At 34.9% G+C, this 13,257-nt stretch overlaps 1 protein-coding gene across 1 annotated transcript; it reads right to left on the reverse strand.

Annotated features, from left to right (window-relative positions):
• Positions 1 to 5,267: 5,267 nt before the first annotated feature.
• Positions 5,268 to 11,194, reverse strand: LOC104902200 (protein RMD5 homolog). Its single transcript, XM_010689899.3, has 2 exons — positions 11,019 to 11,194; positions 5,268 to 6,694 (listed from the first exon to the last, which is right to left on the reverse strand). Exon 2 carries the CDS (start codon positions 6,659 to 6,661, stop codon positions 5,504 to 5,506), a length of 1,158 nt encoding a protein of 385 aa, XP_010688201.2. The 5' UTR covers positions 6,662 to 6,694; positions 11,019 to 11,194; the 3' UTR covers positions 5,268 to 5,503.
• Between the last annotated feature and the right edge of the window lie 2,063 nt (positions 11,195 to 13,257).

Consider the following 13,257-nt stretch of genomic DNA (forward strand, 5'->3'; position numbering starts at 1 on the left):
TTTTTCTTCTCATTTTATTAGTTGCTCCTCAAACTTTTTACATTTTTATTTACTTCTTCCGTTTGATAATACTCGCTATATTTTTCATTGTAGTAAGTTTTTGGTTGTCTAAGAATCCGTGAATTGAGAAGTGTAGCGAGTAATATGAAACGGATGAAGTATAAGTATTTGGTTGTCTTTAATTGCTTCATCAAGATGGATGTACTCAGTCAGCTCAATTCTGATGAATAACGTGTGCAGTAGTATGTCATACTTCATACGTGTATAGGTATTAATGTATTATCCAAATTCTCTACATTGATGCTTGACAAGTTAGATAATGCTGAAGAAATTTAATGTCCGTGAACGTTAAATTATTTATATAATAATTGCCTACGTCTCTAATTCATGATGTGCATCCAAAATAATATAAGCTTTTATTATGCGACATTTTTACATTATTTTCTTTATTTCAAAATATAAAGTACAAATACTTTACGAAAATTTACTTTGATCACGAATATCACTTATAATATGACAAATAAAAAATATTAGAATTATACCATTATATTTGTTTTCAAATCTACTACAAGAATATCGTTTTCTTATAATTTTAATAAATATGAACTAAGAGTCTAAGAGTGATTAATTGTCAAAGTTTGACTTCCTTCAAATATCGTGTGTGTCATATATTGTGAGACGAATGGATTATTACCTTAGAAGCTTTGATTGAGGTCTAACAATAAATTTATTCCCTCCGCGGTCCATTAGTGTTGCTTTTATATTCTTGGCAACATTTTTCATCTATTTTCTCCTCTTTTTCCACCCATGTCATCCCCTTTTAATATTTTAACTTATTTTTCCAGTTTCTCTTCCTAACTTTTCAGTTTCTCTCTTCAAAATAAAGTGAGTAAATTAAAAAAAATGAATAAAATGTTAAATTAGAGTCTAAGATTTGTACCAAAATGACTTGTACTTGGTACGTACCAAATTTATAACCTAATCTCAAGAGTCAAGAAACACCAAATTCTACTTAATTAGGTGACCTAATTACAACGGATAAGACATATGCAAACGCTAGCTTTCACCTCCACCTTCTTCCCACCTATTTTTTCTTGTTACGCTTTTAATTTTCGAGCTGCAAATCATCTTTTTAGACTTACAGATGTAGAGAGGGAAACAAATAGAGGTGATCATGGGCCGGGCCGCGGCAAAAAAATTTTGCCCATTGATCGGGCCGGGCCGGACCTAAATTCGGCCGGAATTTTTGTGTCCAAAGTTCGCTATTTCCGGCTTAAATTAGCGGGCTTTTGCGGGCCAAAACGAGCCAGGCCAAAAAATAGACTAAAAAGTCGTTTTTGGCTTACCCAAAAGCCGCCCAAAACCAAAAAAATACGGGCGGGCCCGGCTCGGCCCACGGGCCGAAAAATTCTGCCCAAAACCCGACCTAAAAACGGGCCGGGCCAAAATGATCCCCTCGAGAAACAAAGAAGATTGACCCTATAATTATATGAAAATTACTAACATGGTTAGTGATGTAACTCTATCTAATTTGGAGTTAGAAAAGATTGCAAGTTATATTTTCTTAGGTTTGTATCATCATGGGTGGGTATAAATCGACTGATGATGGTAATATTACCATTTGATTTGACGATGATTATGGAGTATTATTTATAGGGTACAATTTCCTTCTATTTGATATATACGACATTCTCAATGTAAAAGACTATTTGTTTTTTGACGGGGGATTAAACTTTATTCAAACAACTCTTACAATTGATTTTTTTGAACATTAGATAAGTATAAATTAAACATATATACATCAATCACGAATATATAAATATATTCAACACAAATTTTAATGGTTTTCAAGTCTTTATCGGTATGCTCTAAATCATACTACCTCTGTTTTTTTAGTTGCAATGATTAGACATTATCTACTCATACTTTATGTCTAATCGTTGCAACTAAAAAAACAAAGGTGGTATAAATGTAAAAGATTATTGGAGTTGTGATATTGAAAAACATGTGGATGTAAAAATAACTTTGGTCTAACGTTCAAGACATACAAATATATATAGCAAATTAGTACAATGTTCAAAACTTTTAAACTGTTTGTTTATTCATAGCCATAATGTTCATCATGACTCCATGTCCATATTCCATAATATAATAAATTGACAATATAAGATACTAATGTGGAAACTTCTTTCAGTCAAAGAATTAAAGATAACGAATTACAACTCCTACCAAGCTACAACATCTATTAATCATTATCAACCATGAAAAATCTATGTACCACCTATATGAAGTATTATGTGAATTATGAAATATGTACTTTTTACATTGTTTTTTGAAATCCTACCATAACTTAGTGGAGCCACGTCCATGATACGGACAATAGAACTTTCATTTTCATGTAGCAGATATTATACATATAACAAATTTGCCTGTTGCATCAAATAGATTTCTTTTTATTTTTGCATGTTTCGGAAAATTTACAATTTAGAATTTAAATAATCGCATAATCGATATTACTAACGGTGAAAAAAAAGAATTATATTGAACTGAATTAAAATTGTGAAAGTACTAACTTAATCTTCCTAGTATTTTCCTGAACTGAATAGAATTTTCATCATTTTAGTCGAAAAGAACAAAGCCTAAGACATATACAAACGGTTTGAGCTCCAACTTTTTACATCTATTCTTTGTGGTAAAAACTCAAGTTTCAAATCATCATACTTTTCACTTCACTTGATTAATCAACTCAATTTTGTCTATTAGCTAATGTCTAAACTGAAATATCACAATTCACAAGTATTAAGAGACAAAATGTAGAGGCCCAAAAACCAGAATTCTGCCCTCTTTCACATTGCTAACAATATACCCCACGCACAACTCGCACAAATGTACTCGAGAGAGGGACCCTTAACTCCAACGAGAGGCTCTAATATTTCTTACCATCTCATAGTCATCGAACCTCCAAAAGCTAACCAACAAAATACTCTAAAGTAGGTCTATTAACGGTTTATGTGGAAATAATGAAGATATTGATTCAATTAATTCTGAATCAAGAGAAGAAATGAAAAGAGAAAGTTCGCTCTCTAGAGTTTTTATTATTCTAAATCTCTCGATCAATATTACAACACTATTTTGATATTTATACAGGACTAACTAAGCTCGTTATGAAAGCTATGTAACAAACTATAACTAACTTTCAACAACTAACATAACAACTGTCTAATTAACTGTAATTATATTATTACTAAGCTGATTGTGAAGGATAAGTCTATATATCCTGATCCACAGTTTTCGTCATTTGGTAATATTATTCGAAGAAAAACTTAATAATAGGTAGTTTTTTTCTTAAAAAAAAACTTATTTGGCAGTTGTTTTTTAAAAGTAAAAACTACTACTAATAGTCTAAGAGGTAGTATTTTACAAAATTTATCTAAAGAAACAAGAAAAAACTAAATAACATTTCATAGTTTATTTTTCTAATTATTTGTAGGCAAATTATTTCCTTTTCAAAGTTGTATTAGTACACAATGACAAGAAAAACCCATGTCTTAAAAGCTCCCATTTGATCTCTTTGGTTTTTGATGATTTGGCAAGCTTTGGTATGTGCATGCATGATAGTAAGGTCCAATTGGACACGAACAAGACATTGGCCATATGGCTTTTAACTTTTGGTCAAAAAAAGTGTTTGATTATTGGCTTTTTGGTTGGCTGAAAAGCTGGTTTTTAACAAATGAAAAAACTGTATGGATTAGCTTTTTGGATTGACTTTTGGCTCACAAACTCTTTAATAAACGGCCACAATTAATTTTGCCAAACATTTTTACAAACAGCTGGCTTAAACAACCAACTTAAAAACCAATACATACGGTCAATGCTTCCAACCAGTCAACACAAGCCAACTAAACCAGGCAACCAACAACCGATTGCCAAACAACCCCATTACGCTATTGAAATATAATAGGATACTTTTGAAAAATACATGATAGTAATTAGCTTAGAGTATTAATTAGCCACTTTGAATTTCGTACTTTTAGTAAATTATTGTTTGAAATTGCACTATGTAAATCATATGATCAACTTAGTAGTCTAAAACAATAGTAAATAATAAATCGTATAAGATGCTTGTTACACAATAAGTTATGTTGTAATATGTTACACCCAAGACGCACACTTACAAAACTAGGTACATTAAGGTGTCAATTTTTCATTTCAAAAAAAAAGTCATTTTTTCAAATTGTATGATTTGAGTTACTATATTGACCTAATATGCACATCCATATTTGGTCACCATTGAATCCTAATCATCCGATAGCCACCTTCTTAGGTTCCTCACCACCACAATTATCATCAACTAGAACCACAATGCCCCTTCTTAGCATCCATTATTTTACACATCAATCTTTTATCGTAAAACATGAAGAAATAGTAATATTGGTCCATAGATTGCAATCTAGTGATATTGATGGCTAAGACTTTGAAAGGGGTTTGGAAATGGTTTTGGTTGTGAAAAGTAGTATAACTATTAGAGATGATACTATTTAAAAATGTTAATAGATACTCGTGTATTTTTTTATCTTTCTCATTTTTTTTTTTGGGCGTTCAGAGAGCCACAAAGGCACCAGAGCAACGAAAACCCAAGACAAAGTCAAGATATCACCTGGAAAAATTTTGGTGTGCTAATTATTCTACTAATAATACATATCTAAACTTCTTCTTTTTAAGGGAATCTGCCTCTTTTAGAGCTAGTAGTTATTCGTAGATTTATCTTAAATTCAAATCATTGAGAATGTAAATTCTCCCCTTAAAATATTAATTTTACACCTAGTGTGCAAGTTCCTTTTATCAGCATTTAAACCCAACCCCCTCCAAAATAAAGAAAGAGCTGTCCCTGAATTTCTGACCCTAGCTCCTGAGTTGAGGCACTCATGTGGCATAGGCAGGAAGCTACAGTAAAGACAGCACTAAGTTGAGGCGGCGCGAAGCACAGAACGACCCTGCACGGAAAAACAAGGGCACAGCTTGGGCACGACGCAAGCACAACACGACCCAATACTAAGTGTGCCCCTCCATAGGCCTGACAACTGTTTTTATTGGGAAAGTCCAACATTAGATGACTTTTATGTGCCATGCTTGAGCTTTGATTTCGGGACCAACCACAGGCACAGCCAACGGCCCTCTAGCTTGTAGCAAACAAGAGAAAGATGAAATAGAAGTGGGAAGAACTACAAAAAAAAAAAAGACTAAAGTCTAGATCGGATAAAGAGCCATAAAGCAATATAAAGAATGTCTATATACATTTGGTGACACCACCAGTTCTTAAAACATCAAGATCCATCGAAGGGAGCTTCTGGTAGAAACTACCACCCAAGGAAACAAAAAGCTGCACATAATCACACAAGATAACTTCACAGGAGCAACTTTTTATGTTCAGGTGAAAAAAGAAAATATGAGAGAGGTTGCAAGTCTAGAAAATAAAAGGTACTGTCATACTTGCTCACCAGCATCAGAAAAACAACTGTCTACAGTGGGAAGCCTCGATCTCAGAAGGGCAGTAAGGGCACTTGAAGGTCTTTGTACCACTCTTCGAGAGCTTCGCTATTGACTGCTTGCAAAGTACATGTGCACATGACATCAGCATTGGCGGGTTCTCCTCAGTTGCCTGATCACGACTTACCGGGCATACAAACACAGTGTGGAATTGAAATTCCTTATCCAAATCGACGGGAACAGGGAGCTGCTTCATTGACTGCCATTCCTGTTTTTTACCTATCATCACATTCATCAGCTTCAGGAGGGTAGGAAGCCCTCGAACTCCAGCTGCTACTGTTACACTCAATGGGCTCTCAAAAGATTGCCCCAGAAGATTACAGAACTGCCTAGTAAATTCCTCCCCCAGCTTTTCCCAGTTGATAGGTGCAAGAAGATCAGAGTAAGGGGAGGCGTCGAGTTTACCAGCCCACAAAAGGCATGCCATCAACTTCTGGATTTCGGCCATATGGGAGGAAGCAAATGGAGATAGAAAAGTTCTTGCATACTTTAGGGCATCGTCTCTACCCTGACTCTGAAGAATCTTAACATACTGTAGCCTATGAAGTTTAAGTTCGATATCTGATCCATTTTGCCTGAGTTTCTCGCAATTAGCAGTTGCCCAATTTAGCGCCGGTTCCAAGTTATGAGACTTCATGGCTTGACGAATATGGAACATCTCTATGAAAGGGGATTTCAAGGCAGTTGCTTCTGGCACTCCAGCTTCATCGGCAAAGCAGTCTCCCACTTCAAACAGCCCTTCCCTGTACAGATGACTGGCTATGATCTGGTTAATCGTGTGGTTATCAAAATCAATATTTCTGTATGACTTTGATATATCGGAGGTAAAAGATTTTTCAAGCTGCTTTGGGTACTTGCTTAATGGTCCATTGAGCTCTTTTTGGATGGAATCTAGTTGGCTGAGATGAGCAATGTCCTTTAACTTAGTCTTGAGATCAGCAAGAATGGTTTTATGATCGGGGTATGAGGTACTAGCATCAGCTGATTGTAGTTTAGCTAAAGCCTGCTCAAATTCCTGGGCTATCTGTTCTATTGCTTCCTGGCATTTGGAGGTACACAGTTTTTGCTTCTTCGTAACATGGTCAAACGCATCTTTCACAGCCTTCAGCTCCATTTAACTGATTGTGGGTTGAAGTTCTTTAAAAATCTGTGAAGCAAAACCAAAGCAGATTAAACAAAAATACAGGTAGAACTCTGTAGAAGATAGTACAGGCGAACAGCTGTTTAAATGAGTTTGTAGCAGAATAAGTCAACATCTTGAAGAAAAGAGAAAACCTATAACTTCATTTATTTGCAACCATACAACATGCGAACGTGTGAGGCTAATCAAAAGTAAAGAACGATAAAGAAGTGCTACCACATTTTGAAGAATTATAAAAGATTTCAGTACGAAAACTACATCAATTAGAAGACACAGTGAAAACAGAAAGAGCACGGAGAGAAACAGCAAACCATTGCTATTGCCTATTGTGCACGCAACAAAGATAATAGAATACTCAAGATAGTATATGATACTCAGATATGTAATTGCCCTGTTCACAACTCATAAGTAGGCAAAAGCCTAAGTTTAGAGGAAACAATTTAAACTGAAAGAAACAAAAAGCAACTATAAACGTGACAGAACTTATTTATCTATGATTTAATACATAAGTCACATTTTTGTCAAAGTCAGGTATTAGCACTAATCAAATTTCCATAAGGGAATTTCACTAAATGATTGCCTTTGAAACGAGATTCAAACAACCAAATAGCGCTGCAATCCATAACTTACAATTTTATTCTCAAAACCCAAGTTTAGCCCAGAAAATCTTGATCAAGCAATGATAAAATCCTAAAGATGATGCTTTTGACCAAGGAGCAAGACTTATAGAGAAGTTTCTCAGTAACCCAGGAGATTAAATCTAGGCCAGGACCATGTCCTCAAAGTTCTAGCAGAACGGAACACTCCACCATTGTCCTAGATAGGTTTACAAGCAAAACTTGAATAATGCCAGTTGTAATTTTATATAATACAACTAAAGACTATTAGAAACCCCAAGAAACTTCATCCCACTTCTTTGCAGATTTGTACCTATCCCTGCTGGAACATCTCCTAAGCATGTTGTATCAAACACTATAAGGTATAGGTGGTATTAATCTTTCCGAGATCAGTGGGAATTCCTTCAGCTTCTTGTATTCTATGCGAAGGGCCACCAGCCAATTACAATATGTATCCCTTCACTTCCAGTTCAGATTTCCACGATAGCCCCTACTTAGATACAAAGGACTCAGCCTCAAAATTTCATCAACACTTATCACCATTTCCACATAGTCAATGAATATTCAACCTTGTATTCATAAATGCTACAAAAAGCCATTGGCAACCACACAAAGCTTCCTCCAGTTCTTGTCTTCATTGACGAAGGAACACAAAAGGGTGGCCCAAATGTAAGTTATAAACTTTAACACAAACTTAGTAATTGTTTGTTTATCTTAAGTCAAAATATGGTGACCATAAGCTCCTTTTATGAATAACGGTCTATGACTTTTGGTCCTCCACTTCTTTGTTTGCTAGTTGTATCAGTAATACAAAGTACCAACGACATTAAGCAATCAACAAATAAATCAATCTTGATTTCTAAGAAACAGGAGACAATTAAGCCATCCTAAGAGGATTTCTCGTAATTACTACTGAAAATTGCAACTTCCCTTTAAAAGGATAGTACACAAGAATTGTCATATCCAAAATGGATTTCGTGCATGATCCCAGTCATGTACAGTTCAACGTCTCTGGCAAACTTAGGGGTACTCTGGAGACTACTATAGAGACTAAGACCCTTAAAGTTGAAATTTCATTGAAATGTTTTTGCCGCTTCATGCCATAACCCAGTCAAACTACCTCCATTTCTCCCAACCTTGGTCACTGACTCAGTCTCCTAAACTTCTGGCTAACTATTAGTGAATAATCATTGAGCTAAGTAGTACTTAAGGTATATAGAGATGTGTAGGAAACAGAGAAAGTAAAGTCAACAAAAAGTAAATAAGGAGCTTCGATTCCTAGTAATCAGTGACCTTATTGAACCCTAACCAAGAAGTATACACCAGACTCCAAATCAGTACCAGAAATGACAATGAATGGTTGTTATGCCTCTAGAACTCTCCAACACCATGTTACAATGGCTGCTTCCTGCCTGCAACTACTAACCTCTGAACAGAAAACCAAAATGCTGATAAGCTCTAGTTACTCCTGCCTCTAGGTCACAAACTCCATTACAGACCAAGATGTATTCGACAATCCCCCATTATCATTTCTCATAACAGCAAGACTCCCAGGGCAAATAAACAATATTCAGCGGTGAAAAGTATGACAAGGGAATACATTTAGAAATATGTTTAAAAAAAAAAAAAAAAAAAACCAGTCCAAGACACATGTTGACTGGTGATCCACAGTGGTCATATCAAAATTGTCCCGGAGAGGGGTGGGGGGTGGGGGGGGAGTCAAACGATTCGTTCATACTCTGTGGATTTCTCCTCTGTTGAGCTCTTTCCTTTTGCAGAGAGTGAAACACATTCAACCATATATTTCTCTAAGTGAATGGAATATCGTAGGCCATAGAGTAGTTAAGTAGCCAAGCTAATATAAAACATCTAGAAGGAAGGGAAGACATTTTGCTTACAACGAAAACTTGAAAAGCAAAGTCAGCTTTCAAGTATCAGCAATGTTCCACTGCAAGCATAGCAGGGTATTCCTGATAAATTCTGCTGATAAGTGAATTGAAGAAACAAAAAAATAATCATGTGAACTTGAAGAAAGAGCTTGCCATGGTGTGGACAATGAAAAAAGACGGAAAAGCAGCAGAGCAAAGATTAAAGTTTGCGTGCTGCAAATCAAACGAGATAATTAAGAATGTATAAAGTCTAAAAAGAATTCTCGTACGAGAAAGACCTTGAAGTATCCAAAGACCTTCAACTTACTGAAGGAAACATGCCTATCACAAAGAGAGCTAGATGTCCATACAAACCTATCGGAGATAGCAAACAAAAGGAAAATGACGTCGATACAAAAACTAGACAATGTTGTTGCATAGTTATAGCATTGCTTCATTGTCAAATATTCACAAATTTGGTTCCAGTAAAACTAAAGGAACAGAAGAAGTCTTCATCAGGAAGCAAGCATATAAGTGAGATAAATCCATAAATGACACCTCATACACATTCTTCAAATCCTAATCAGAAGAGAACACTTTGAATACTTTGTGCAAGTACATTCACACAGCCTGGCAAATGAAGCACATTAAGAAATAGTGTGGAGTGGTGTGGGCTAATAAAATCATTATCCCATAATGGGTGAGCACTTTTGAGTTTTGAATTGCAGCAAGTTGATACAGAGTGCAAATGAAACGGCCAATAAAATGATCCACTTAAGTCCTTTGCTATCAACAAAACAAAAAAACTATTGACTTTTACGTGCTAAGTAAAAATGCCATAATGTTGTTGAGCATGCTATTGACATACTCCCTCTATGTAGAGAATATTGTCACAGTTCCCATCACTCAGAATTAAGTGTTGACATGAATTTCACTAAAAAAGAACCTGCATAATAGTTGAGTCATCCCAATTTCTCCCGATCTTCCAATTTACGAAGGGACATTTTGGAAAAACAAATCAAAAATCAGTGCTATTATTATAGTACATCCCAGAATGGCAAGTAAGAATGAATAAAATCTCCACACCAACTTAGCATCGTGAAACTCCAAATAATGCTAGATCAGAATCTCCATCATGGACGAGAAACTGATGCTACGAATTCTCCGACTAATGCAATCACTCAACCGACAACCATTCAGATGTATGCTATCTGCAACAGAACATCAATTCCTAAAATCTATAGCTATCCCAAATAATCTTGTTAACATACGAACTTAATGTCCTCGGATATACGTTGCTAATCTACACAGAAGTTAGAAATCACCCAACAATCTCTCTTCAAATAACCCATAGTTAATAATAACCCAATTTTTAACCACACTAAATCAGTAAATCACCCATATCAAGAAATTAAATATCAAACTAGAAGTAAACTGAAGCAACTAATGCATTAAAATCATCACATGACAAAATTTCCCAAAAGACCCATTAAAATAGTAACATAATTCAATCAAAACACACTTATATCTTGAAAATACAGACCCAATAACTATCCAAAACATAAATTCACAAAAATCAGTCAATTAAAGCTAGAACAAAGTAAAAAATTAAATTCTAGATAATCCAATTTAGAAAGAAAACTACTCACGTTGCATATGAGTGAAAAAAAAACAAAAGGGGGTAAAAAAGATGAAAAATTTGTTCTTTAATCACAACGAAGAAGAAATATTGAAGGGAAAAAACATTAATTTAGAGCAAAGTTGAGCAGATCGAATACTAGGGGATGGAAATAAATGAAACAAAAGAAAATTTTGAAGATAAAAGTTGAGATTACAAAAGCTTACCTTGGTAGAGAGAAAAGGGTATCTGTTGATAATAGATAGAGTTGATTTGATGAGGGGGGAGTCAAATCTGAGCAAGGGTTTCTTCTCTTTTTTTTCTGGATTATCACTGATTGAGCCCCGAAAAATATAAGATTTCGTAGAACTGCAGGGAAAAGATATGAAAAGATTTATTTTGTTTTTATTACTTTTTTTTTTCGTTGTTATAGTGGAGGTTGGGATGGAAGTGGGGCGGGTCAAGTAAGAAATCGGTCACATACCCGTCAAATTAGAGTGGGTAGGTTTAGGTTTGGCGTGGATGGGGTGGGGATGAAGATCAAAATCATACTCGCAATGGGTGGTGGAGTGGGCTTGGATTTTATGTTATATTTGTCTCATCCCCGCACAACCCGCCCTATCCCCTTGCGCCCGCTTCTCCTTTATCTTATGGCCTACTCTCTATTAAAAAAATATATTATTTATCAGAATATTTAAAAAATTCAATCTATATATTTATATTATTAATAATTTTATTTTGCAACTGTAATACTAGCAGATTAATTGTGAATATTGTGAGGATAGTTACGGGTATGGAACGAATGTGGGTGGCCGGTTAGGGATGGTTTAAATATGTACCCGCTGGGACGAATTTGGAATTTTCCCCACAATGGATAATGGCCCGAGGATGGGGACGGAAATTTTATGCGGGGCGGGGTGCGAAGGGACCATCCTCCGCATCCGCCCCACCAAATTGACATCCCTAAGTGGAAGCACCATATTGAATAATTTACATTACTAGAAAATAACTTGTTGTGAGGGTCGGGCGATGTCTCAAATGAGTTAATCAAATAAAATGATATAATAATTGTTTCAGTTGAAGATTGCCACAAGTACAAAATTATAACTAAGTGGTTGGATAATGTCTTGCACGTCGAGGTTGAAAGAGTTCTAGAGACCTTTTACTATAGGTGATCAAATAGCAGGTTGAGCCGTTCCTTAAAAAATTGCCAACTTGTTAGGTCAGGCAAAATTTCTGGCCAATTTTTTGTATCCAAAATCCGCTTTTGGGGGTAAAAAAGCCGGTTTTTTTAGTCGTGCCAAAATTTGAACTAAAAAGGAGTTGTCCAAAACCCTTCCATATAAAAAAAAAGGTGTTGGACCTGAAACTCATGTCAAGCTCGAACATTTCTCAGGGCGGCCCAATCTCACTTTGATTAGTTCTACCTTTTACAAATATTTCCTTAATTTTACGAGTAATTGAAGAGTATACAAAGAAATGTCATGTCATAATATGACATGACATCGTGTAATCAATTGGGAGGAATGTTGGTGATACGCGGCAATGCATCTACTTCTTTTTTCTAGTTCTATTAGCAAAAGAAAAGGTTAAATTATATTCATTATTATATATGTATACGAAACATTGTAGCATAACTCTTGAGTTCCACTAAAAAGTCATAATATCGTTATTTTTATCTTACTTTTAAGTTCATGTTTTGGGTTCTCTTATTTCATAATGCAAAAGCTTGCTATGAATATATTTTGATAAATTTTTTTAAGAGTAGATAAATAGTATTCATATGTTATCTCATTGATTGGGCTCCATATTATGAGATCAAATCCTATATATAATAATGGTATATGTTTTTTACTATGTGTATGATAATAGTATTTATTTGCATAAAAGAGAAGTGTCATGTGACTAACATATGCAACCATGTCAATACTTGAGAAGGGGCGACTCATGCCACATGGTGAACCCCAATGCTTGCCAACGTGTTTAATAATATACCAGTTCTTAGGGCACGACCTATGCCCCGGGTAAGAAATTTTTTTAATTATTAATATTATACTTTAAGATGATAATACTAGATATCACTTGGTCTAGTGGTTAAAACTTCAGTATATAAACTTGAAGTCAAGGGATCAAAACCCCATACTATACAACTTCTAATTTTTTAATTGTATGTGGATTACATGAAGTTAAATCCTCTCGTCTCTTTTTCAGAAACAACTTTTAATATATTAGTATAAATATACACTGATATTGATTATTTTTAGTTACTACACAAATATAAATATCCTCATTTTGGATGTTATTATTGGTTTAATAGAGACACCTTATAGTTAGCATAGTCCCTAAACTATGCAGTGATTTTGCACTGCTAATTAATTATTTTTAGGCTGTATTCTTTAATGAGTGTTTGATTCAAATTTATATCAACATGGTTATAATTTGCAAGTGAGTGTAAGTAAAAGTACA

The sequence above is a fragment of the Beta vulgaris genome, chromosome 8 (assembly GCF_026745355.1).
Source record: "Beta vulgaris subsp. vulgaris cultivar EL10 chromosome 8, EL10.2, whole genome shotgun sequence".
Lineage (NCBI taxonomy): Eukaryota > Viridiplantae > Streptophyta > Magnoliopsida > Caryophyllales > Amaranthaceae > Beta > Beta vulgaris.

Coding starts and splice junctions, on each gene's coding strand:
- LOC104902200 (XM_010689899.3), bottom strand. CDS start 6,661: ATGGAGCTGAAGGCTGTGAAAGATGCGTTTGACCATGTTACGAAGAAG.